The 27,906-nt window shown below is 45.9% G+C and overlaps 2 protein-coding genes across 2 annotated transcripts in view; one reads left to right on the plus strand and one right to left on the minus strand.

The window, feature by feature from the left end:
• Positions 1-13,816, plus strand: part of SEZ6L2 (seizure related 6 homolog like 2) — a 61,722-nt gene extending 47,906 nt beyond the window's left edge. Inside the window, exons 14-18 of the mRNA XM_089664514.1 lie at positions 4,384-4,575; positions 8,765-8,803; positions 9,044-9,161; positions 9,652-9,754; positions 12,609-13,816. Coding sequence (XP_089520640.1) covers positions 4,384-4,575; positions 8,765-8,803; positions 9,044-9,161; positions 9,652-9,754; positions 12,609-12,638 — 482 coding nt within the window. The 3' untranslated portion in view covers positions 12,639-13,816. The remainder of the gene's footprint in view (positions 1-4,383; positions 4,576-8,764; positions 8,804-9,043; positions 9,162-9,651; positions 9,755-12,608) is intronic.
• A 3,388-nt stretch (positions 13,817-17,204) lies between these two features.
• Positions 17,205-27,151, minus strand: LOC149433249 (uncharacterized; the record flags this gene model as incomplete). Its single annotated transcript, XM_089664515.1, has 6 exons — positions 17,205-17,461; positions 18,865-18,931; positions 19,009-19,054; positions 20,944-20,990; positions 22,237-22,426; positions 27,067-27,151. Coding segments are annotated over 6 exons (567 nt in total), but the record flags the coding sequence as incomplete, so codon positions are not given.
• Between the last annotated feature and the right edge of the window lie 755 nt (positions 27,152-27,906).

The raw sequence follows: 27,906 nt of genomic DNA on the forward strand, positions 1-27,906 counted from the left end.
GTCAGTTCATGTACATCTCCCATTCTTTTCGATGAGACGTCTCGGGTGAACCAGAGGTTGTTGTTGATGTAGTTTTTTTTATTGTTTGAAGGCATGTTTTTTGGTCTTTGTTCCTTTCCCCATTTCTGATTACATCTGGACGGGAAGGAATAAAACATAAAAAAGAAAAATCAAGGTATTTTCAAGAGAGTTTTGGATCCTTGTGGTCTCTGTTTTGTTTGATTACCATTTCTGTTATTCTGTTAATTACGGGATCTGCGTATCCACGTTGTTATCACGCACCTGGTGATGGAGGCCAATGGAGAGAGGGCTTCCCTTGCGGCTAAATTCCGGACTCTCCTGAGAGTGGGACAGCGGGAGTCAGGCCCAAAGTTGCACAGGTCGCCTGTAGGAGTGCTGGTTGGTGGTCCACTCAGAAGCACAGCTGGTGCACGGAGATAGGTCTACAGACAGGGGGCGCCTGTGCGAGGTATACAAGCCCTTCCGGGATTTAGATGTTTACTGGGTAGTCGGTTCAAGCCAAGGTCAGGTACCAGGTGGGAATCAGAGAAGACGTAGTCAGATGGGATAGCCGAGGTCATACACAGAGGAGCAAGAGAGGGTATCTGTTAGCCAAGCCGAGGTCAGATCAGGGGCAGGGGCGGACTGACAACTCATGGGGCCCCCGGGCAATAGGGGATCATGGGGCCCCTGTGTCCTTGCCCAAACTCAAAAAAGCCTATGAAAAAGGTACCAGGGGTATCTCATGGGGCCCCCTACTGACCCCGGGCCCTTGGGCAGTGCCCGAGTTTCCAAATGGTCAGTCCGCCCCTGATCAGGGGTAAATCAGAGTAGACAGGTCCAGGAGTAAGCCTAGCCAGTAACAGGAAATCACAGGTCCAAATCACAGGAAACAGGAACAGGGAACAGGGAGCTAGAGATCATCCAGCAACTTGCTGTTGCGGTGATGTCATTGTGGATTCTGCAAGTACTGTTCCATTTTCTCTATTATCTTGACAATAAAAGTTGTATGGATTAAAAAAAAAAAAAAGAGACTCCATGACGAGGCTCCTAACAAAGTGAAATGCGTAGGGAAACAGGCAGATTACCCCTGTACTGGCTCACATCAATACATCTACTTTGGACTTGTCGAAATTGAGCAGGTCCATTGTTGTTTTTGGTGAGCTGGAACTGAGATTTCACCTGGAGGAACCTGAGTGCCGCTGCTCCCCCGCCGCCGCGTTCGCTGACCTCTAAAGCGTACATTATGCTCCGTCACCACCCGCATTGTCTATTTATAGATGATAACTGATCTTCTCCAGCTGGGCCAGCCATCCCCGTGACCTTGAAAAAATATGGACACTAAGGAATTTTTTTTTTTTGGCACACGCACGCTGCATTATTTCGGTACATTCCAATGTGACTCACATGACTCTTCCGTTAGGTTTGGATGATAGCGGAAGGTTGGGGTTAAATTAAACGGATGTTCCATTCATTGTATGAGCCTTCATTGATAACTTCAAGAAGCAAAATGAAGGAGCCATCTCTTGAAGAATATTGTAGCGTTATTACCATAAAGAAATCCTGCCAACCGCGCCAAAAAATTATAGTGTGCAATCCCGGGAAAAGATCCTGCTGAATACACCAAAAAAATCATAGTGTACACTCACCCGCCTCTTTATTAGGTCCGCCTGTCCAATGGCTTGGTAATACAAATTGCTAATCAGCCAATCACATGGCAGCAACTCAATGCACTTAGGTATCTAGACGTGGTGAAGACGACTTGCTGAAGTTCAAACTGAGCATCAGAATGGGGAAGAAAGGGGATTTAAGTGATTGATTCACTCTGCTATCTGGGCCCCCCTGCTGGCCAGGGCCCCGTACAAGAGAACCGGTGGCACCCCCTTATTCAGAGTCCTGATCTCAGCTTAGGCAATCTCAATGAAAAGTCTTTTGATCCTAAAAGTTGCATCTTGTTTGAAAAGTGTTAATGTTGCTGTATATTGTTGCATGAAGTGTAATGAAAGGTCCGCTTTAATTTCAGCAGATGTGAAGTGCAGTGCCTGTAGTTTGCCCTTCCATGACACAATGGCCGTAATGGCGCACACAGTGCTTAGCCAACATCTCATTTGCACTTTTATAAAACGTAATGTTGTTCATGTGGTCTATGCTGCCATCAACATAGATCAGGGGGTCTCCAAACTGCGGCCCGGGGGCCGGATGTGGCCCTTTGCTAGCCATTATCTGGGCCTTGGGGCACTATTCCTCCCACTGACACCAACAATGGGGCACTATTCCTTCCATAGAGACCAGTGATGATGTGCTATACCTCCCACTGCTACCAATGATGGGGTGCTATTCCTCTCACTGACACCAATGATGGGGCACTATTCCTCCCACTGACACCAATGATGGGGCACTATTCCTCCCACTGACACCAATGATGGGGCACTATTCCTCCCACTGACACCAATGATGGGGCACTATTCCTCCCACTGATAACAATGACGGGACACTATTCCTCCCACTGACACCAATGATGGGGCACTATTCCTCCCACTGATACCAATGATGGGGCACTATTCCTACCACTGACACCAATGATGGGGCACTATTCCTACCACTGACACCAATGATGGGGCACTATTCCTCCCACTGATACCAATGATGGGGCACTATTCCTCCCACTGACACCAACGATGGGGCATTATTCCTCCCACTGACACCAATGACGGGACACTATTCCTCCCACTGACACCAATGATGGGACACCATTCCTCCCACTGACACCAATGATGGGACACTATTCCTCCCACTGATACCAATGATGGGACATTATTCCTCCCACTGATACCAATGATGGGGCATTATTCCTCCCACTGACACCAATGATGGGACACTATTCATCCCACTGATACCAATGATGGGGCACCATTCCTCTCACTGACACCAATGACGGGACACTATTCCTCCCACTGACACCAATGATGGGACACCATTCCTTCTACTGATACCAATGATGGGGCACCATTCCTTCTACTGATATCAATGATGGGGCACTATACCTCCCACTGACACCAATGATGGGGCATTATTCCTCCCACTGACACCAATGATGGGACACTATTCCTCCCACTGACACCAATGATGGGACAATATTCCTCCCACTGATACCAATGATGGGGCACTATTCCTCCTACTGATACCAATGATGGGGCACTATTCCTCCCACTGACACCAATGATGGGACACTATTCCTCCCACTGACACCAATGATGGGACACTATTCCTCCCACTGACACCAGTGATGGGGCACTATACCTCCCACTGATACCAATGATGGGGCACTATACCTCCCACTGATACCAATGATGGAGCACTATTCCCCCCACTGATACCAATGATGGGACACTATTCCTCCCACTGGTACCAATGATGGGGCACTATTCCTCCCACTGACACCAATGATGGGGCACTATACCTCCCACTGACACCAACGATGGGGCACTATTCCTCCCACTGACACCAATGATGGGCCGCTATTCCTCCCACTGACACCAATGATGGGGCACTATTCCTCACACTGATACCAATGATGGGGCACTATACCTCCCACTGGTACCAATGATGGGACACTATTCCTCCCACTGGTACCAATGATGGGGCACTATTCCTCCCACTGACACCAGTGATGGGGCACTATTCCTCCCACTGGTACCAATGGTGGGGCACTATTCCTCACACTGATACCAATGATGGGGCACTATACCTCCCACTGGTACCAATGGTGGGGCACTATTCCTCACACTGATACCAATGATGGGGCACTATACCTCCCACTGGTACCAATGGTGGGGCATTACTCTTCCTCCTACTGACCACCAACCCTGAAGCCATTTGTATTCTCACTAATGCTGGGCCTGGACATTTTCTTCCCCAGCTGACCACAATCCGGCCCCCCTAAAGTCTGAAGGACAATAAACTGGCCCATTGCTTGAAAGGTTCAATCAATTTGTGCAGCGCTTTACAAATATATTGTACATTCACATCAGTCCCTAACCCTCAAGGGGTGTACAATCTAAGGTCCCTAACTCACATTCATACATACACATACTAGGGACAATTTAGACAGGAGCCAATTCACCTACCAGCATGTCTTTGGAGTGTGGGAGGAAACCAGAGCACCCGGGAGAAACCCACGAAGGCACAGGGAGAACATGCAAACTCCATGCAGGTGGTGCCGTGGTTGGGATTCAAACGGACGACCCGAGTACTGCCAGGTGGAATTGCTAACCACTTAGCCACTGTGCTGCCCTGCATCTGAAGGCCTTATATTCATTTGCTATGATATACTGTATATGAGATCGTATCTAATGTTCTGATGAATTGCAACCCTCTTTCTAGTGAAGTACGAGCCTTGCCTGAACCCCGGAGTTCCAGAGAATGGATACCAGACCCTGTACAAGCACCATTACCAGGCAGGAGAGGCTCTGCGCTTCTTCTGTTATGAAGGTTTTGAGCTCATCGGAGAAGTGACCATCATCTGCGTCCCCGGGCACCCATCCCAGTGGTCCAACCAGCCTCCTCTCTGTAAAAGTGAGTACCGCTCCACCTAGGGGGTCTAGCTTCTGCTGCATGCAGTAACGGTCCTTACAGAAATACAGAGGATGCCATTTCTGACCTGCAAATGCTAACTGTCTGGCTGACAGTGACTCAGAGAGGGCTGAATCCAGAGAACTGTCAGGCAACTGGAATTTTCAGTCTCAGGTCGGACCTGATAAACGGTCACACATGGACATGGAGGTGAAGGATCATTTGTGAAAGGATTCAGCTTATTGTGGTCAAAATGGACCATTGTATTGTAGTTGTGGGTAGAAGGAAGAGCTTGGGTTATCCTTCTACTCCCTGGTCTTTTTCAATCAGTTTCTCCTATAATTTTGACTAGTTGGCCAATAATAGTAACGGTTCTGCTCTGAAGGACACGTATTGCCTCAACCTTGAAAAATCGTATTGGATTGGATACTCATGTCTGGCCCTTTTAGCAGAGATGTGCTCGATGGTGTGACAGGCGCGGCGTCAGACCCCCAGCCCTTCTCACCAACTTGTGACCGAAGGACTAGCCAATCTAAAACCGCGCTGTCATGTGCATAACAATGCCACGCTCAGCTGCACCCTGCACAAAGATTTTCCAGCTCACTGGACCACAATCTATGTACCTGCAGCCTGAGAGCGATTGTTACTGGGTCAGGTTAATTATGCAATTAACCCTTCACACTGCCACCACCTCCTTTTTGTACAGAGAAGGAGGAAACTCGCCAATCTTAGCAGTAACACTATGATGTTGGAATAATTGTCTGTATACCACTGTCACCGCAGGCAGAGGTATGCAGAAGTTTAAAAACACACAGTAGCGCTCTTCAGAGACAGGGATTCTTAGTCTGCATTAAAGAGCTTTAGAAACAGTTCAACACTTTTCAGAAAATAGGATTTATTACTAAAAAGGTCAAAATGGCGCAATAAAAATATTTACAGAAAGTTGTAGTCAATATATATATAAATACAGAGAGCAATACCACAACAGAGAGATAAAGAAAGAAGTTTAAGAAGGTAGAATACTTGCAGAAGTCCTGGTTTAAGCAGCGTTCAAGTGTCCTGAACAAAAGGGTACTGTTTCTCCCAAAATTGGTTCCTGATGTTAAAAGGGAGATCTCTTCATCTTATCTCTCTCAAGCCTGACAGCCTATTTTCTAGTCCACCAGCAGGGGGTGTCTACTGAAGCCAAGGGCCAATCGCCTCATTTGGGGAGGGGGGTTTAGTCGGAGACCCAGGCTAGAAACAAATCCCTCTTAAGTTATACCCTGGTCAACAACCTTCCATAGGTACATGTAGCATCCTATCCACTGGTAGAATAATATGCAAAATCATATTCTGAACGTCCAGACACCAAATATGACATATCTGCTTGGGACGGTTAAGGAGATATCGCTTCCTGCTCTCGGGTAGACATAATCTAGGGGTGTAAGGTATCAGGTGACTCGCATTAAACCGACTTATCTGAATTTATGTTTTGTTTTATTGTATGTATTTCCTGCGAGAAGTTATGAAATTGTATGAAAAAGTGCTTTCCAAATGAGATGCAGGTTTTACTGCTATTCTGGAATGCTTTCATGTCCAGTGACTGGCAGGTTTATAGCTTTACGAGCAGCTCAGAGCAAGAGTCTGACAGACACCCTGGCACCAGCTAATTGGGTTTACAACCCTGAAGGGTATCCAGCTGTGCCCTGTGCACTCCTGAACTCGGCACACACACGGATCACATGCCATTCAACAAAAAGGGAGGGGGGGACTGATTTGAAGTGAGAATGACACAAGATGGAGGATCTTTAGCAACATGGATGTCCGCGTCCATATCTGTACGTACAATTGCTACAGATGGAAACATTTATTTTTGGATATGTTCCTTAATAATTTTGTCAATAATTTTGTTTCAGCATGTTTATGATGTTAGAATGATTCGTTTTTGGAATTTGTATATTTGGATTTATTTCGCATATTCATTATATTTAAATTGATTCAAAATTTGAGTTTTGACATTCAAAATTTGAATTTTGAAAGTTGGCTATATTCATTCTATTTTATTCTATTCCACAATACTATTCTACTTTATTCTGTTCTTTTTTCTATTCTATTTTATTCTTTTATTTTCTATTCTATTCAGTTTTTTTTTCTATTATATTCCTTTCTAGTCTATTTATTTTCCATTCTATTCTGTTTTATTCTATTATATTCCTTTCTAGTCTATTTATTTTCCATTCTATTCTGTTTTATTCTATTATATTCCTTTCTAGTCTATTTATTTTCCATTCTATTCTATTTTATTCTATTCCATAATTTTTTGTTCCATTCTATACTGTTTTATTCTATTTTTTACTATTCTGTTCTACTCTACTAATTTATTCTATTCTAGTCTGTACTTTTTGTTCTATTATATTCTACTTTTTTCTATTCTTTTATTTTCTATTCTATTCTGTTCTATTTCTTTCTATTCTTTTTTTTTATTTTCCATTCTATTCTATTAATTTCTATTCCATTTCATTCTATTCTATTATTTTTGTTTGATTCTATACTATTCTATTCTATTGTATTATATTTTATTTGTTTTTTATTCTGTTGTATTCTACTCTGCAGCCTAAGTAAGAGTCATCATCTTATTTCCGTTTTATGCCTTACTGTACTTTATTGCAATATGTTTCGATTTCCCATTCAAATTGATTTTCGAATTCGATTTATTTCGTTATAATTTATTTTGGATTCTTTAAAATTTGTTACTATTGCGATCCGGAAATTGGGATACAACTGAATCTCCGAAAAACTAACATTTCATCTGAATTTTGATTCGTAACAAAACTAATTGAACTTGTCCACCCTTTAGCTGCCTTTGCGTGAGTTTTCAAATTCGATTTTGTTTTCGAATTGTTTCAACAATTTGTTATTTTGGACAAAATTTCATTTTGTGATTTAGGGTTCGTAAAAAAATTCATTACTATTGTAATTTGGAAATTTGGATACATCTGAATCTCCGAATAAGGAATGGTTTAATGCAGAATGGAATGAACCGCACATGTCTGGTTTCCAATCCTCCTTTATAAGTGATCGTTGAGTAATTATCAGAGGCGTCCCTAGGGTTGGTGTCACCCGGTGCGGTAACACTTGGTGACACCCCCTCTGACGATCCCCGCAGGATGGATCGGATCTGCAGATTGAGCATAATGGATCGGACACCGATCCATTCTGCGGGGATTTGTCAGCTTTCTTTACAACTTACCTTTTCGTGGAGCGGGTCCGGTGTCACCCTGTATAGGTTGCATGTCGATGATCCCTGCAGGATGGATGGGATCTGCGGATTGAGCATAATGTATCAGAGTCTGATGCATTACGCTTCCCAATCCGCAGATCTGATCCATCCTGCGGGGATCGTCGGCTTGCTTTACAACTTACCTTTTCATGGAGCGGGTCCAGTGTCAACCCGTGCGGTTGGTGTCATCTGGTGCGCACCTGCCTCGGGACGCCACTGGTGATTATTGTCCTTCTTCCATTCAAATCTATAGAGGAAAAGAGGCAAGATTACTCACCAATAGTTTCTTCTGTGCGATTAAATTGTGGCTTTGTGCAATCGTAGGAGACTGACCACTCCATCATGCTACGGCAATTCTTTCGTGTAGCAGCTCACATTAAAGGCAATGGCATACAAGCAAAGGGATCGATCTCCTTAGATTTCAGTAGCCTGGTTGAGCTACTAATAATCGTTCATGTAGGACAAGGCCAAGGCCAAGGATAAGGCCAAGGACAAGGCCAAGGACGAGGCCAAGGACAAGGCCAAGGATAAGGCCAAGGACAAGGCCAAGGACAAGGCCAAGGCCAAGGACAAAGCCTGATAGATTTATACCAGTGGTGTCTAAAATATGGCCCTCCAAGGTGTTGAGGAACTGCAAGTCCCACTTCAGCAGCTGGAGGGCCATAGTTTGGACACCCCTGGTTTATACACTACTTTACATATCTGAATGCAGGTGCCCCTTTCAAATGAGGTAGGGATCACTCTGCCCCTGCTCCCTTCTAAGGAGGCACCTGTTGGCAAGCGACTTTCCCATTACAGAGACCTACATATATATAGAGACAGACTTTTAGGAGTCTTTTTATCACCTGAACTTGGTTGAATTTTTTAGAACGTTTTGTAAAATGGGACAATATATAAAATAAGTACAAATGTTTTCTATTTCATTTTCAGTCACCTATGAGGAGCTCCTGGATGACAGGAAGTTGGAAGGTCTGACTTAGTGGAGATCTATTTAGCCATCACTTTCTGCACAAATGTTTCACCACCCTCATAACATATGCATCCCCTGTGCCATTCCATCACGCATTACTAGGAGCCACCGCTTTATTCATTATCCATCATCAAACCCCATCTCCGAGGTTCGTGGTCTGGGTCACCTCTTACCATTTCAGGTCCATTAAACGATATGCTCTTCCCCTAAGTGAGTGACTTGTCTTTGATCTTTTCCAGTTGCCCAGACAACAGACCCCTCCCACCAGATGGAGGGTGGGAACATTGCACTGGCAATCTTCTTGCCCATCATATTGGTCATCCTTCTGATTGGTGGGATATACATCTACTACACAAAGTGAGTGCACACTGGGTGGGATTGGTAACAATTATGATGGTTGTATGTATGATGATAGCTGATAGATTTGTTCACAGAGATGGAAGTCTGACCCTCACCGGTGAGAATTAACATGCATACCGTAGTTGCAGAATGTTTTCCTAGCTAATAAATCCCCCACGTTAAAATACCCTACAATCAACACTTCCCTACCTGAACTACCGTAGAACTCGCACAAAAGAGGACTTGAAAAGTATGGAGAACATAACAGGAGGAACTAGAACACACAAAGATGGACGGAACGCCCCAAATTCCCCTGGAATAGACCTGAGAATAATGGCCGGGAGATCTGACTTTTAGAGTTTACAAGATGCAAGAATCCAAGGGCTGACTCAGATTATGCTAGACTTTAGCTGTAACTAAATTGTTACTTTTGCTGAACTGGTGGACGATAATGACAGTGCTCAAGTCATCTCTGATAACTGAACGTCTCTTGTGCTTCCCTCCTCAGGTTTCAAGGAAAGTCTCTTTTTGGATTCTCCTTCCCAGCTTCCCATTCTTACAGTCCCATCACCGTGGAGTCCGATTTCAACAACCCATTATATGAGGCTGGGGTAAGTGTGACAACCCATCATCAGTGGTATAAATGGGCCCAGATTGGGAAGAGGCCTTAGCGCTAGCTCAGGAAACACTGGAGTGCTTGTATGTTCTAGCTGGCCTGGCAACATCTTGGAATCTAATAAGGCAGGAGCAATGCTAAACCCTGACATCAGGGGCATTTGTCCTGCATTTATGACTTTGTGCCCCAGGCTTCCTGTTGACTATCCCTGGTCTGCTACTGAATGCTCTGGGTCTTTTACTGAGTGCCTGTGTATTTTAAGGAGTTTCCACAGCCTTCTACTGAATGCTCTGGGTCTTCTCTGAAGTGCCTGTGTCTTTTATGGAGTTTCCCTGGCTTTCTACTGGGTGTTCTTGGTCTTCTATGGGTGTTCTGGGTCTTCTACGGTTTCCAAGATCTTCTGAGTGCTTGGGTCTTTTAATAGTTGCTCTGGATCTTTTACTTTTAACAACCCATTATAGAAGGCTAGGGTAAGTGCAACAACCTGTCAATGATGGTATAGACGGGCCCTGGGGCAGGCCAGATTGGGAAGAGGCCTTAGCACTTGCTTAGGAAACACTGGTGTGATTGTATCTCCCAACTGGCTTGAGAACACTGTGTAATCCAATAAGACAGGAGCAATGTTAAACCCTGACATCAAGGGCAATTGTCCTAGATCATTGACTTGGTTCCCCATGATTTCTGTTGACTAACCCTGGTCTTCTACTGAATGCTCTGGGTCGTTTACTAAGTGCCTGGGTCTTTTAAGGAGTTTCATGAGCCTTCTACTGAAAGCTCTGGGTCCTCTACAAAGCACCTGTGTCTTTTAAGGAGTTTCTCCAGCCTTCCACTAGGTGCTCTGGGTCTTTTCGATGGGTGTTCTGGGTCTTCTACTGTTTCCAGGATCTTCTTCTGAGTGCTTGGGTTTTTTACTAGTTGCTCTGAGTCTTTCACTCTGCTTCCAATAAGTGCCCCAGTTCTTCAAATGAGTCTCTTGGGTCTTTTTTCAATCATTCTTGCTTTCATCCAAGTGCCCCAGGTCTTCTCCTAAGGCAGGCCATATATGATAAGAGTTTCTTCCCTGGAACCACATGTTGCAGAAAAGAAAATTGATTCCCTTATCAACACTGTCAGTGTTAATGGGGAAACCCCTCCCGCTGAGCTGTTGTGTTCTAACGGCGAGGAGCCGTCCCAGGAGAACACAGTGATTACTGCGACTGGCTATAGCCACTGGAAATAATCACGTTAAAAGTTCAAAATGCTGGTTGTACCTAAGTTGATCGATGGCTCAACTTGGGTACAATCAGCCTACCCATAGATAGATCAAACTTTGGACGGTCCCTGCTGAACTGGCCGACATTTGAACCATGTATTGCTGGCTTTAGTGTCTTGGTTACTCTACTGTGTGTCCCAGGACTACTATGGAGTTCTGTGGGCCTTTTACTGAGTGTCATGGGCAGGGGCGGACTGACCATTTGGAAACTCGGGCACTGCCTGAGGGCCCGGGCTCAGTAGGGGGCCCCATGAGATGCCCCAGGTACCTTTTTCATAGGCTTTTTTGAGTTTGGCCAAGGATACAGGGGCCCCATGATGCCCTATTTCCCAGGGGCCCCATGATTTGTCAGTCCGCCCCTGGTCATCGGTCTTCTACGGAGTACCTTGGATCTTTTAGTGAGTGCGCTAGGTTTTCAACAGAGTACCTTGGATCTTTTAGTGAGTGCGCTAGGTCTTCTACGGAGTACCTTGGATCTTTTAGTGAGTGTGCGCCAGGTCTTCTACGGAGTACCTTGGATCTTTCAGTGAGTGCGCTAGGTCTTCTACGGAGTACCTTGGATCTTTTAGTGAGTGCGCTAGGTCTTCTACGGAGTACCTTGGATCTTTTAATGAGTGTGCGATAGGTCTTCTACGGAGTACCTTGGATCTTTCAGTGAGTGCGCTAGGTCTTCTACGGAGTACCTTGGATCTTTTAGTGAGTGTGCGATAGGTCTTCTACGGAGTACCTTGGATCTTTCAGTGAGTGCACTAGGTCTTCTACGGAGTACCTTGGATCTTTTAGTGAGTGCGCTAGGTCTTCTACGGAGTACCTTGGATCTTTTAGTGAGTGCGATAGGTCTTCTACGGAGTACCTTGGCTCTTTTAGCGAGTGCGCTAGGTCTTCTAAGGAGTACCTTGGATCTTTTAGTGAGTGTGCGCTAGGTCTTCTACGGAGTACCTTGGATCTTTCAGTGAGTGCGCTAGGTCTTCTACGGAGTACCTTGGATCTTTTAGTGAGTGCGCTAGGTCTTCTACGGAGTACCTTGGATCTTTTAGTGAGTGCGATAGGTCTTCTACGGAGTACCTTGGCTCTTTTAGCGAGTGTGCTAGGTCTTCTAAGGAGTACCTTGGATCTTTTAGTGAGTGTGCGCTAGGTCTTCTACGGAGTACCTTGGATCTTTCAGTGAGTGCGCTAGGTTTTCTACAGAGTACCTTGGATCTTTTAGTGAATGCGCTAGATCTCTCTGCAGTCATTGTTGTCATTATCCCAAGTATGACAAAATTACTTCAATATTTGCTCAGCCTTGACAACCAAGGAGCAGTTGGAGCACACAAAAGTGGGTGGGAACATCTGAAACTCCAATGTGGGCAGGAACCATCAGGAAATGTCAGGGAGATTTCATGGTTGGGGGTCCCAAAAAAGATAGAAGTCTGCGACTTACCCCAGCTGGTTCCACCTATTACTGAAACATTAATTTTGAAAAAGGTGTGACTCACTCCAGCAGTTTTCATTTATGGCTAAATTTTGGGTGGACTCACCCTTTAACTACAGGAACTGATATGTACTGTATAAAAATTAACATACTCTAACTCGCATCTCGTCTTTTCTGTTTCAGGATACCCGGGAATACGAGGTGTCAATTTGAAGATGAACTATGGGTACAACATGGGGCGGGTGGGGTTATACATGAGGGATATTCCAGATTATACACAGACTGAGGGTCTCAATTTCCAGATCGCAATCACAAGCTGCACAGTCCCTCACCGTGCGATCGTCTGTCATGTGACCTTTCACCATCAGCCACAGAGTTCTAAACACCTGCCCTTCTCCTTAAAGGAGCCACCATCTTGGCGAAGACCATGATTGGCTCCGGCTCCTTGAAATAGCACAGGAAGCTCTTCTGACCAATTGTAAAAAGAGAAAAAATATAAAAAATTTGCGGGAATCACTAGCTCACCAAGACAAAATCATGGACTTTTTGTCATGCTGGGTGCTGATTTCTACGAAAACTGGCCTATGACAGGCTGACCACCACCTATTCCGCCTTGCTTTACGGCAACGTGATGGAAACCCCTATGTGACGAAACCATTGTGCTTGTGTTAAACATTTTTGTAAGTGCCAAATTTAGTTACATTTTTTTTAATATTTCGAAGCACAACTCCATCATTGGGGAGATGTGTTAGTTTTGGGCTTTTTAAAACTTTCAATTATGTTTATGGAAAAGAGTGTTGTGAAAACTTAAAAAAAAAAAAAAAAAAAAACAATCAGGGAGATATTTGACCTGTATATATAGATAGAATTCACTGTTGTTCTCCAAGAACATGGCTGCCCTTGCCCAGCTCCAAACACGCTTGTTGGTGTCGCGTCTGTTTAAAACTCTGTGCCTTCACCCTACGATCTCTCCATCGTTCATCATGTGACCTCCCACCCTTGTCAATGTCATTTGTGCCAAAGTAATACTGCAATGTCTGTGCTCTAGAGGGAGCTACTCGAAAAACCATGAAGCCATTAAAAACCTCCAGCGCCCAAGTCCATTGGCCAGCCCCATTACCACACAGTGTTGCTCTTTTCACTGTTTCTCTGCCAGGATGGGTCAGAGAATTATCGCTCAGCTGTACAGCCTCATCACAATTCCTTTTTTTTTTTCTTCTTTTCATTAGTTGATTCAACTTTGTCCAGGAGATTAAAACATGGCCACCAAAATGGCGCTAAGAAGCGCCGGAAGAATGGGCACGTTTGAATCTCCCGCATTGTCTGTCTTCGTCACCTTTGCTTCTTGAACTTGCTTTATTTTCAGGCAATAAAGAGCGAGATTTGTAAAACATGGTCTCCTGTTATATATGTGACGTCAATATACAAGTAATGCAGAATATGTCCACGCCATGTATCACTATGACCAGTCCAGAATGTTGGTACCCACAGGGGCGGACTGACCATTTGGAAACTCGGGCACTGCCTGAGGGCCCGGGGTCAGTAGGGGGCCCCATGAGATGCCCCTGGTACATTTTTCATAGGCTTTTTTTGAGTTTGGGCAAGGACACAGGGGCCCCATGATCCCCTATTGCCCAGGGGCCCCATGAGTTGTCAGTCCGCCCCTGGGTACCCATACTGGAAAACAATCAACCTTACTCAAAAAGGGCATCTGTAGTCCCAATTGCTAAAAGCATCGATAATTTGATAACATTTTTAAAGGGCTAGTTTGCCTTTTTCACAAAATATGAAAAGGTGACCCAACTCACAACACCCTCCTTCACACCCCCAGTTCCTTCACTGCCCATGCTAGCTGATGTAGTGCTCCTCAGTGACCTTTTTTTTCGGGACACCTCAGAGCAGTTCTCATTGGTCAGCGTGGTCATGTGCTTGCACTGACCATTAACCGCCATGATGTTACCAGCATCCAGGCTATGTACTCAATTGTTCAGATGCCTGGACAAGTACTCTGGTTGCATGGGCAGCAGGTGGTAAATCATCGAAGGAGGTAAGCATTGGCGGAGGCCAGGGGTGTGGGCAGGGTGTAGCGCAGGAGTATCAAACTCAATTTCATTGTAAGCCGCATCATCAATATGGTTGCTCTCAAAGGGCTGATTGGGTCTGTAAGACTTATGTATGCAGAGTTCAGGAGTATGCAGCGTACAGAGTGCAGGGTTGAGGAGTGCGCTACCCACAGAGTGCAGGGTTGAGGAGTGCGCTACCCCCAGAGTGCAGGGTTGAGGAGTCTTTAACAGGCTATCCACATCTCACTTCCACCCCTCCACTTCAGTTCTGACCTTGGAACCACTCTCCGCCATCTTCCACCTCTGCACACATCTCCCTCCACAGCCCTGTAGAGTCCAGGGGTGCGCTAAATCCAGAGCGCAGGGGTAAGCGGTGCGCTATGTCCAGAGTGCAGGGGTGTGGGGTGCGCTACGCGCAGAGTACAGGTTTCAGGAGTGCGCTACGCGCAGAGTGCAGGTTGGAGGAGGGCGCTACGCGCAGAGTGCAGGTTGGAGGAGGGCGCTACGCGCAGAGTGCAGGATTCAGCTCTCTTTCACAGGCTGTCTGCATCTGACTTCCAGGGCCCCCTGAATATGGGTGTAACATGTTATGAAAGGTGAACTTATCCTTTAATCCCTGGGGATCCTACCATGACCCTCCTGCTGAAAGCACTTCCTGTATATCTCCCAACACATTAAGCGCATGCACCGGCGTGACACCATCCCCCACCAGCCAATGAAGACTGCTGCCACCCAGCAGAAGGCGTATAGAAGATGCCGCTGAGGGACCTCAGACTGTTAAAGTAGAGGGACTTTATTTCCACTTTTTTTTTTTTTTTTAAGTTACTGCGTATGCACATTAATTCAAATAAGGGAGATGATGTGATCCCAAGGCACCGACCCTGGAACAGAGGGCCAAGATGTGGGACTGTCCCAGAATATCTTGAATAATTTGTGGTCCAGTTATGGGGTGTAAGGTATGTCCCAATCTGTGCTCCCTATGTCATCCAGCCACATACACCCCTGGCAGAAACTACAAGAAGCCGCGCCAACACACATTGCTCAGACATGGTCCACCGTTGTCACCATTAGGAAACTGGTCCAAAAGCAGCCAAAGCCAGAGTCAGTGCAAGTAGACCGGAAGAGGCTGAAGGAGATCAGCCATCAGTGAGATGGAAAAAAATACCATTTAAATTTTTTTTTTTAACTTAAAAAAAAAAAAAACAATTAAAAATGGTGTTAAATAAGTTAAACATTTTTACATTTTTTTTAATTATTTTTAACTTAAAAAAAATACAATTTAACACAATTTAATTGCAAGTTAAAAATAATTAAAAAAAACAATTTAAAAATGTTTTAACTTATTTTTAACAAAAAAAAAAAAACTACAAATTTAACACAATTTTTAATTTTTTTTTAGTTAAAAATATTACTAAGTTAAAAAAAAAAAAAAAAAAATTTACAAATGTTTTAAGTTAAACCCCCCCCCCCCCCACAATGCTTATCATATGCAGCGAGACAAAAAACTAAAATGTTATCCAGTGAGTTCATAATCTACTTTAAGTGTGTTAACCCATTCCGCCAAACAACATCCATCTTGTATTGGTCTGTCTGTGGTGGAGCGTATTCTAAATGGTTGTGTTTGGTTACTCCAAGGGCTTTTTTCCCCAAGCAGAAATCACTGCCAGAACTTAATGTATGTAATGGCAAGGGTTGCTGGAGAATCTATTGTTGCTGGATGCTATGGGATCTATGGTTGCTGAAAGCGATCTATTTTTTTTGTGTGGTGATCTATTGTTGCTGGCGGGGGATCTATTGTTGCTGGAAGGGATCGACTGTTGAGGTAGGGGTCTGTCGATTGATGCTGGAGAGATCATTGATGCTGGCTGGTGGGAGATCTATTGTAGCTGCCAGGGGTCAATTTTTACTTGCTCCTGGGGGATCCGTTTTCTGCTTTTCTGGTCATTAACAAAATTCCCTGCAAATTATCACAAAAAAAAAAAAAAAAAGCCCTGGTCTCTGTTCAATAAAGCCAATAATGACTTCCAAAGAAGGATCCCCCAGGATCTGGTGCACTGAAGTCTAACATGGCCTCCAGCACTATTTGTAGCAGGGCTGTGCAACTCTTGGCCTATGGGCTGCACGTGACCCACAAGGCCACATTTAGACAATACCTATTGGCAGCAAGTGCTGGAGCACAGATCTACCGAAAGTGGGGGGTACGTCCAACATTTTGAATGGGGCACCAGAACAGGAATAGAAGGAGAAATTATTGGTTGTGGGGTCCTGATTTTGCAGAGAATTTCTTTCACTTCCTGTTGTGTTTCTGGGGCAGAAAACAAAGTTATTGGTTTTCCATGAAACAAAGATGGAAGAAACAAAAAAGCAAAACAAAAAACGTAAAACAAAAACATACAAAAAAACAAACAAACCATTGACCATCAGATATACTAAGCCAACATGCAAAGACCTTCTGCAAATTACTCACAGCAGCCAATCAGAATCCTCCTTGAGCTAATCATCTTCAGTAACATAAAACCAGATTGGTTACTCTGGCAAGTTTATGGAGTCATCCCAGGCAGTCAGAATATTCTTAAAATTGTAGAAGAAGAACCATTAAAAAAGGAAGTCTTTTATTTGCCACTTTATGCAGAAATAATTAAAAAATTCAAAATGGCTCTGATTTTGGCGAGCTAGCACTCTATGGCGTACACAGCGGGAAATGGGGGTGGGGGGGGGGGGGGTTGGGGGAGGGACTCTGCACGGAGGAGATCACTGGAGAAACATTCCCAGATTTTCATTTTTTTCCCCCATTTGTTACATAAAAGGAGATTATTTTCTCTCTCAGAATTGCACCCCTGCTCAGGCATTAATGAGAACGGGGCTGAATTCCTGTTTTGCCATCGGAGAATGGACAACGGCCGGCCGGATGGGCTGTAAGACTTTCTGGGAGTCGACGTGTCCCGCGGCCATTTGGTTAAGAAGTTCATCCACCTGCAAGAGGTACAAGTCATTGCGTCAGTTACAGCCACTTACTGCCAACCAAAACCACCATGGGCTAGTCTATGCACCATCCGTGGTATGCCATCAAGTGGCGGGGAGTTTTTTGCCGGTAACCTTTCCACCGATAACTTGTACATTATTGTGCTTGGCAGCTGCCACCAGTCCTACCCCTGCAGTATTGTACGGCAAGAACCAAGGCTGACGTGACAACACCAGGAGGAGGGATCATGACAGCCTAGGTCAAGTGATGACCATCTCCAAGAGGCGGGTCAATGACAGCCTGTGTGACGTGATAACAAAATTCCCAGGGGGCAGGACTGAGTGACGTGATGACACTACCAGGGGGAGGGTCTATGACAGACTGGGTGACAGGATGACACACTCCCAGGGGGAGGGAGTATGACAGACTGGGTGACAGGATGATGCACTCCCAGGGGGAGGGTCTACGACAAACTGGGTGACAGGATGATGCACTCCCAGGGGGAGGGTCTGAACTTGGGGGATGTCATGATGCACTTCCAGGGAGAGGGTCTATAACAGCCTGGGTGAAGTCATGATGCACTTCCAGGGGGAGGGTCTATGACAGCCTGGGTGACGTCATGATGCACTTCCAGGGGGAGGGTCTATGAAATCCTTGGTCAAAAGGAGTAGTTACTGGTGCTGCCATTCCTAGCTGTGCACCCACAAGTGCTGAGTTGAGAAGTACGTGTACGAGGTGGGCTTTTCCTATATGCCTGACAGTCTGAATGCTCAGCCTCACTTGAAGAGGGTGGAGTTTCTACAGGAGGCAGCATGGAGACAAGGTCAGTATTATAGTGAGAGCTGTGCTATATTAGTTACGTTGGTAATGTATTTTCTACATGCAGGCGGTGCAAGTACCTAAATCTGACCTGTCTCTTGCAATCCCTGTACAGCAGAACTTAGACTGTGAGAGAGATTCATACTGATAGAAGGAGAGAGCAGAGTGACAGATCAGCTAATTATTCTGCTGCTTTTCCATTTTCTGTCCAGTCTCAGGCTGGGGGAGGGACCAAACCTTTAAGTGTTACTGAAATGCAAAAAAAAAAAAAAATCAGGTCTCCTGCCCTGGCAGAGAGGACTGCGGTGTGTGGCAGAGCTGTGTATTTGTATCTCAGGATGGATGGATGGATACAAATATGTACATCTATAGGCAGTGGTTTTACCCAACAAAGGATTTGTAATTTCAGCAGTTTATTAATCTGGAGTTTAGCTTTAACCCAAAGTATTAGAACCGCTCAGCCAACATCAGTCAACTGGTAATTTTAGAAGGCAGTTCCACGACAGCAGACTTTCCATGTGTTTTTCAAAAAGCCCAATTTTTAGGAATATTTTATAATTCCATTATATAGGTCCATGTACTTTGGCAGTTTTACCTTTTTTGCATACTCCGGATCTTCTTGCGGCTGGAATCTTCCAGACTTATGACGATGGAGAGATGTGCTGCAAGAAGAAAAGTCACATGACTGAAGGTGTGGGGGGGCTTGGGAAAGACATTTCTACCCGTCTATATACCTTACCCCATAGAGGTAGACTTCCCCGGGCCGGAGGTCGGACATGAGCCATCTGCAGGACAAACCATTACTAAAATGTGCTAATTTGTGTAAATAGACTGTTTACTGGACTGTCCAACCCCCCCACCCCCCCTGCAGCTTCCACCAAACGTACCAGATTGTGTAGCTTCCTGGGGAATGTTCTACAGGATAGATAGACAGACAGACAGAGACAGACAGACAGACGTGTACACCATGCGCCAGACATGGAGATCCGTCTGCTGGGCCATCTGCATAGGATTCTGTTGTGTAACCCCAAAACTAACCCTCCCTGTAACACTCACATTACCCCCCCCCCCATAACACTAACCCTCCCTGTAACCCCAACATTTACCCTCCCTGTAACACTCACATTACCCCCCCCCCATAACACTAACCTGCCCTGTAACCCCAGCTCTTACCCTCCCTGTAACCCAGGAGCGGACTGACAACTCATGGGGCCCCCGGGCAATAGGGGATCATGGGGCCCGTGTCCTTGGCCAAACTCAGAAAAGCCTATGAAAAAGGTACCAGGGGCATCCCACGGGGCCACCTACTGACCCAGGGCCCTCGAGCAGTGGCAGAGTTTCCAAATGGTCAGTCCGCCCCTGCTGTAACCCTAATATTTACCCTCCCTGTAATACTCACACTACCCCCCCTCATAACATCAACCCTCTCTGAAACCCCAACTCTTACCCTCCCTGTAACCCTAACATTTACCACCCCTGTAACCCTAACATTAGTCCACAACCCCATAAAACTAACCCTCCCAATCTGCTCAGTAACCCTACATCTTACCCTCCCTGTAACACCCCCCCCCCCCACTCTAAAACTAATCTGCTCTGAAACCCTAGTCTTATCCTTTCTGTAACAGCAAATCTTACCCTCCCTGTAACTCCAAAACTAACCCCCCACTAGAACACTAGTCCTGCCCTGTAACCCTAATGCTTACCCTCCCATAATCTCAACTCTTACTCTCCCTGTAACCCCAACACTCAGCCTCCCTGTAACCCCAACACTCAGCCTCCCTGTAACCCCAACACTCAGCCTCCCTGTAACCCCAACACTCAGCCTCCCTGTAACCCCAACACTCAGCCTCCCTGTTGCACTAATCGGCCTTGAAACCCAAACTCTCCCTCTCTGTAAGCATAACCCTCCCTGTAACCCCATCATTAATCCTCCCTGTCCCCCCCCAATCACTAATCCTCCCTTCCCCCCCCCCCCCCCCCCATCACTAAACCTCCTTGTCCCCCCCCCCCCCTTCCCAACACTAATCCCCCTTGTTCCCCCTCCCCCATCACTAGCCCCCCCTGTTCCCCCATCGCTAACCCTCCCAGTTTCCCTAACCCTCCCCATAACCCCAATTTTCCTGTAGACCCAACTGATGCAAGCCTAACTCCTTGTTTGGATACAGGTTCCTTCCCTACATACGATCTTTAATTTTTTTTGTCAATTTACCTCCTAGGGCCAACCCGCTCTGCACCAACAGATACAAGCCTCATGACCCCAGAACTAACCTCTACTGTCCCACCATGAACTAGTTATTGGAATGTATGGCTCCTATTCTTGTCCAAGCATGATTTCCTAGGCTGAAAAGCGGTTATTGATTAACATTCAGCCATTGGATGCCAACCATGAGACAGGGTAGTCAATGCTCCCCAGGTTGCCTTGCTACCCCCTCGTATGCTTGGAGCACTCCGATCCGGACATCTCTTGCATGATCTGGGAATGTAGTCTGCTGTGATGCAAATCGAATACTGCAGAGACTACTGAGGACTGAAGTCATTATCCCCACACTGATGAGAGGCAGCTGAGGAATCCCTCCCGTCACCTGGGTCAGGAGTCAAATCGAACCGACCTCCCGAATTCTAAGACCATTCGCCAACCCCTTATATTATCTTCACAAGCATCTCTGACACATACCTTGCGAAATGGACATTTGCCGGAGCTGGGACTCCTTCTCTTGATTTCTAAAGCAAAAAAAAAAAAAAAAAAAGACATTTGCATTAGTTGATGAAAATCACAAATAACATAATATAAATAAAAAGAAAAAAAAAAAATGTAGGCACACACAATGGGGTATTACCCGGGGTCTCTTTGCTGTGAAATCTGGATCATAGAAGCAAGAGAATAAGAACCTCAGAGAATAGGTGCAGGAACTTTCTCTTTCCAAGTCACCCCTTACCCACCCCCGAGTACTGTTCCTTGATTCCACCCCATACCCACCCCCGAGCACTGTTCCTTGGTTCCACCCCCGAGCACTGTTCCTTGGTTCCACCCCCCCCCCCGGGCACTGTTCCTGGGTTCCCCGAGCACTGTTCCTGGGTTCCACCCCTTACCCACCCCCAAACACTGTTCCTTGGTTTGGTTCCACCCCGAGCACTGTTCCTTGGTTCCACCCCATACCCACCCCCGAGCACTGTTCCTTGGTTCCACCCCATACCCACCCCCGAGCACTGTTCCTTGGTTCCACCCCTTACACCCCCCCCCCCCCCCGAGCACTGTTCCTTGGTTCCACCCCTTACCCACCCCCCCCCGAGCACTGTTCCTTGGTTCCACCCCTTACCAACCCCCGAGCACTGTTCCTTGGCTCCACCCCCTACCCATCTCCCAGTACCACCCTTTTACAGAATACAAACCAAGTATCATTTTTTGGTGATAAGTAATTTGTATAGAATTTAACAAAAAAAAAAAAAATCCCCTGTAGCCAGCAACAATAGATCCCCCAGCAATAAGACCACCCGCAACAAAATACCCCATAGCAGCAACAATGGATCTCCCCTCAGCCAGCACCAATAGACCATCCAACAGTCAACAATAGACCCCTCTGTCAACAGTAGAACCCTCCCATCAACAATAGATACCCCAAAAAAATAGATATCCTCCAGTAAAAATAGATCTTCAGCAGCCAGTTACATAGTTAGTCTGGCTGGAAAAAAAAAAAAAAAGAGAAGAGGTTATAACCCTACACCCAGTTGATCCAGAGGAAGGCAAAAAACAATAAAACAGCAAAGCACGATCCAATTTGCTCCTGCAGGGGAAAAAAATCCTTCCTGATCCCCCAAGAGGCAATCGGATATTCCCTGGATCAGCTTCACCTATACACGTTGGTAGTATCAACAGACTCCCCCCGCACCACCAAGCCATTGCATACATTCAGTGCTGGAGGTGCAGGAACTGCGCTCGTGCCGAAAAAGAGCCCCGAGTAAGACTGACCTCTCCATACAGTCACTACAAATGAGGTTGTCCAGAAGCCCGGGTGGGGTGGGGACGGAGGAGGGAGCCAGGTGCAGAGGGATATAGGAGCCATGGCTCATAAGGCAGACCCGGCCACAGCGTAGAGTTAGGGGGAACCAATGGTTGATGGTCAACTGCTGCCCATGGACCACACACCAGCCTCGTCCTCCTGAAAAACAAATCATCAGTCATTATTGCACAGAATTTATAGGGAGCCAACAGTCTGCGCAGCACTTTACAATATAAAGGGGGACCGAACAATTACAAGACAGAAGGAAAAAGGAGGGCCCCGCTCATGAAGGAAAAAGGAGGGCCCTGCTCAAGAAGCTTGCAATCTAAAAGGGCGGAGATATTGATTTGCAATGCCGAATGTTTAGTAAATCATAATAAAGAAATACTTTACATACCTAGGGAAGACTAATCTGGCCATACATGGGTCGGAAATCGACTGATTTTTCCTCCGAAAATCAGACCCAAGAATAATTGGCCGATTTTCGCTCTGTTAGTGGGTCAATGGCACCGGCTGATTTTCGTGGTTCCTCCTCTTTTCGGTGATCGGGCACGTTGGAAAATTTGTGAAAAACTACCGGATTTTCGACTCAATGATGGTCAAATCGTACGATAGTTTTTCCAAAAAGAATATGCGCATGAGCCGTGACCTGGAAGGAACAGAAGTTTTACCTGTTCTATGGGGTGAGCTTTATGACTTGGTTGGACGATTTTCAAAATCAATGATGGCGCCATTACTGAGCGAACTACATTTCCGATTTTCGGACGAAAAATCACGGAATTCAAACCATGTATGACCTGCATAACTGCAGATCATACTGAAGGGTTGAAAACACTCTTCCACTGCAGCGTGTTGGTCCAATGTGCCCATTACCACAACATACATTAGGAGTGAGAGGGTTACATAGTTACGAAGTTACATAGTTGGTAAGGTTGAATAAAAACACCAGTCCATCCGGTTCAATGTGTGTTGCAATGTGAGTGTAGGCAGTTTCAGTTATCTACTTTGCCACTAGGTGGCTCTGTGCCAGAATAGTACTAGGTGTCATCAGGTGTTAGGCCCCTTTTAGTTAGAGCCCTCCTGCAGTGGTGCCTTGGGCGAGCCGGTGCCCAGTTATAAGCCAGGTTGGGAGGAACCCATACAGCACTTCAGGTGTAAGCAGCACATGTAGGCCCTGAGCAGGGCAGGAAACGAGGATGAGTTGACCTGCACTCAGGAAGAGCCGACTGTAGACTTCATGTCCCTTATGGAGGTGGGGGCTTGGGCAGATTGCACTAGGCCTTGTAGGCCAGGTCAAGAGTTCCCTCAGTAAGGCCGCTTCCCTAAAGGGTCATGACGAAAGTGTACCCAAGGAGGGGGTAACTACTGAGGGCTCAGCCCTGAGTACTAATGACTCTGGGTAAAAGGAGAGACTGTTAGAGGGAGATGGCTACTAAAGTGCTGAATATGCTTCATATGCGGCTGCAGTGGACCATCCACTGTGATTGACTCTAAAGTCAAGTGACTCTGGAATGCATGTCATGTCAAGTGACTCCTGAATGCATGTCAGTGCGAGTTGACCTGCACTCAGGAAGAGCTGACTGTAGACTTCATGTCCCTTATGGAGATGGGGGCTTGGGCAGATTGCATTAGGCCTTGTAGGCCAGGTCAAGAGTTCCCTCGGTAAGGCTGCTTCCCTAAAGGGTCCTGAGAAAGGTGTACCTAAGGAGGGGGTAACTACTGAGAGCTCATCCCTGAGTACTAATGACTCTGGGTAAAAAGGAGAGACTGTTAGAGGGAGATGGCTACTAAAGTGCTGAGAATGCTTTTACATACGGCAGCAGTGGACCATCCACTGTGATTGACTCTAAAGTCAAGAGACTCCTGAATGCATGTCATGTCACGTGACTCCAGAATGTATGTCAATGTGATGCAACGGTTATGCCATGTCCTTAATTCCATCAGTAAAGTTCAGCAAACTACTTTATTATTACATTACATTGAGTTTATATAGCGCCAAAGGGTTTGCTCAGCGCTGTACAATAGAGGGGGGGACAATACATGAAACATTACAGCAGCTACGAACAGCACACGAGGGGTAAGAGGGCCCTACTCTTTCGAGCTTACAATCTGGGAGGGAGGGGGTAGTGGTACAGGAGGAAGTGGCTGTGGGGGATGGAGTGGTAGGAGGAATGAAGGAGGAGGGATCCACCGACGCTTTATGTGTGGATATTCCTTCCTTTGGAGATATAAAGGTCAATGGCCGGGAATGTCACATGGAGGCCTACGGCATGGAGTGGGGCACAAGATGGTGGTGGGATCGGGGTTTGTTCTCTTGGTGCCATTACTGGCCAACAAGGAAGGCCTTCTTACAAACATACCAGGACACCAATGTCCGACCTACTCTTACTAGAGAGGTAGGTGTTCTAAATACATGCACCTTCTTGTAGGATCAGGAAGAGAGCCTCCTGGATCCCTTCAGCTGCAGGGTCCATACTTGATAAATGCCTAATTTTGTTCCCTTCTTTTTTGGAATAATGACCTGATGCTTTTAGATTTAGAGATAAAAAGGAAGATCGCACGCCATGTTCTCTACAAACATCTTTTATTCCAAAAGGAGCGTAGGAGAGCGGAACCATTTCATGTATGTCGAAGAGCCGAGTGCCTTTAGAAAATGCGTTGGAACTTTACTACGTTTTTTTCTTCTTCCAAATTCTCGCAGGACACAAGTTAGTCAGCGTTTCTTTATTTGGATATTGTCAAGGCTGGGAAGGAGCTTGGATCTGCCCCCCAAATCTCCACCTTGCTGACCATGTACAGGCCAACCTAGAACAGGTGTTGTATCATATACATACCAGGCCTTCAGGAATTTGGACCGGTGGCACATCATGTTGCCTTGTACATGTAACAGTTTTGCCATGGGGATTACCAGGTCTGTGTGCCTGGCTGGTATCTTGGGAGAAAAAAAAAAAAGCAATCTGGCAAAGTTTGGTAAAAAGGAGAGAACATATACAGTTGCAAGAAAAAGTATGTGAACCCCTTGGGATTACGTGGAGTTTTGCATGAATTGGGCATAAAATGTGCTCTGAACGTCATCTAAGTCACAACAATAGAAGAATGCAGTCTGCTGAACATAATACTACACAAACATTAGATGTTGCCATGGTTTAATTGCACATAATATGTAAACATTCACAGTGCAGGGAGGAAAAAGTATGTGAGGCCCTAGCTTAATGACTTCTCCCAGAGCTAATTGGAGCCAGGAGTGAGCCAACCTTGACTCCAATCAGTGTGATGATATTGGATGTGTTGCTGACAGCTGTCCTGCCCTTAAAAAACACACACCTGTTTTGGGTTTACTGGTTTCAAGAAGCACTGTCTGATGTGAACCATGCCTCGCAGAAAAGAGCTCTCAGAAGAACTACCATCAAGAATTGTTGACTTGCATGAAGCTGGAAAGGGTTACAAAAGTATCTCCAAAAGCCTTGATGTTCATGTGTCCACGGTAAGACAGACTGTCTACAAATGGAGAAAGTTTAGCACTGCTGCTACTCTCCCTGGTCGTCCTGTAAAAATGACTGCAAGAGCACAGCGCAGAATGCTGCATGAGGTAAAGAAGAATCCCAGAGTGTCAGCTAAAGACCTACAGAAATCTCTGGCACATGCTAACATTTTTGTTGACACATCTACAATAAGGAAAACATTAAACAAGAATGGAGTACATGGGAGGACACCACGGAGGAAGCCATTGCTGTCCAAAAAGAATATTGCAGCACGTTTGAAGTTTGCAAAAGAGCACCTGGATGTTCCACAGCACTACTGGCAAAATATACTGTGGACAGATGAAACCAAGATTGAGTTGTTTGGGAAGAACACACAACACTATGTGTGGAGAAAAAAAAAGGCACAGCACACCAACATCAAAACCTCATCCCCACTGTGAAACATGGTGGAGGGAGCATCATGGTTTGGGGCTGCTTTGCTGCCTCAGGGCCTGGACGGATTGTTGTCATTGATGGGAAAATGAATTCCAGAGTTTATCACGACATTTTGCAGGAAAACGTACGACCATCTGTCCGCCAACCGAAGCTCCGCAGAGGATGGGTGATGCAACAGGACAATGACCCAAAGCATACAAGTAATTCAACAAAACAATGGCTGCAACAGCACAGAATACGCCTTCTGGAGTGGCCCAGTCAGAGTCCTGACCTCAACCCGATTGAAATGCTGTGGCATGACCTTAAGAGAGCGATTCACACCAGACATCCCAAGAATATTGCTACACTGAAACAGTTTTGTGAAGAGGAGTGGTCCAAAATGACTCCAGATCGTTGTGCAGGTCTGATCTGCAACTACAGGAAACGTTTGGTTGAGGTTATTGCTGCCAAAGGAGGGTCAACCAGTTATTAAGTCCAAAGGTTCACATACTTTTTCCTCCCTGCACTGTGAATGTTTACATGTTATGTGCAATTAAACCATGGCAACATCTAATGTTTGTGTAGTATTATGTTCAGCAGACTGTGTTCTTCTATTGTTGTGACTTAGATGACGTTCAGAGCACATTTTATGCCTAATTCATGCAAAACTCCACGTAATCCCAAGGGGTTCACATACTTTTTCTTGCAACTGTAGGAACTGTGGGAAGTGGACTTTTAAAAAGGAACAGGTCAAGACTATTAATAGAGTTGAAATTGATGACTTCTCCTTTATGGACAGGTCCCCATTGAGAAACTCTGTGCCCAGGGCAACACCACCTCCGCCACTGGGTTTAATTTGCTATGTGCAGCGACAGTGCAGAAGGGGGTCTCGGAGGGTCTTACCTGGGGGCTCCAACTGACTTTCATCTTCCTGCGGTGGAGGAGGAGGGGTCTGAGGAGGCTTCTGAGGAGGCTTCTGTGGAGGCTTCTGTCACAGAAAACATGGCATTACATACAAACCATGCAAAGAGGAGGAGATCTGGAGATGGTGGGGTACAGGGGCCCAGAACAGAGCACATTTAGGTAGACAGCATACGCACTTCACTGCACATACACAAAGTGATGGATACACTGCACAGGACCTAGAAAGGTAGAGTTAGTTGGGCCCCTGGGATCTGGCATATATGACAAAAGGTGGATACAGTACCTGACCAGGGGCGGACTGACAACTCATGGGGCCCCCAGGCAATAGGGGATGATGGGGCCCCTGTGTCCTCACCCAAACTCAATAAAGCCTATGAAAAAGGTACCAGGGGCATCTCATGGGGCCCCCTACTCACCCAAGGCCCTTGGGCAGTGCCTGAGTTTCCAAATGGTCAGTCCACCCCTGGTCCGGACTAAACAGCACAAAAGAGAACACTGCATCTGTCAAAGGCACACCTACAAAAAGTGGCATAATTCTAAGGTGACCATTTGTGAATTAGGGCCACTATTGGATTGTTCTGGAGATTTGGAGGATCTCAGGATGAGGGCATGCCAACACTTGGAGAGTTCCAAAACAAGACAATACTTGGAAGGTCTCAAAAGACACCAAAATATGGTGGGTCCCATAACACAGACACACCAACACTTGGAGGGTTCAGAGACAAAGACACAGGGACATCTGAAGATTCGTAGAAGAGAGTCAGATGGACACTTGTTGGGTCTCAGAAGACAGACTCCCCCGGTTTTGCATTTATATAC

The sequence above is a fragment of the Staurois parvus genome, unplaced genomic scaffold (assembly GCF_062004578.1).
Source record: "Staurois parvus isolate SC_StPar_1 unplaced genomic scaffold, SC_StPar_1.0 ptg001929l, whole genome shotgun sequence".
Lineage (NCBI taxonomy): Eukaryota > Metazoa > Chordata > Amphibia > Anura > Ranidae > Staurois > Staurois parvus.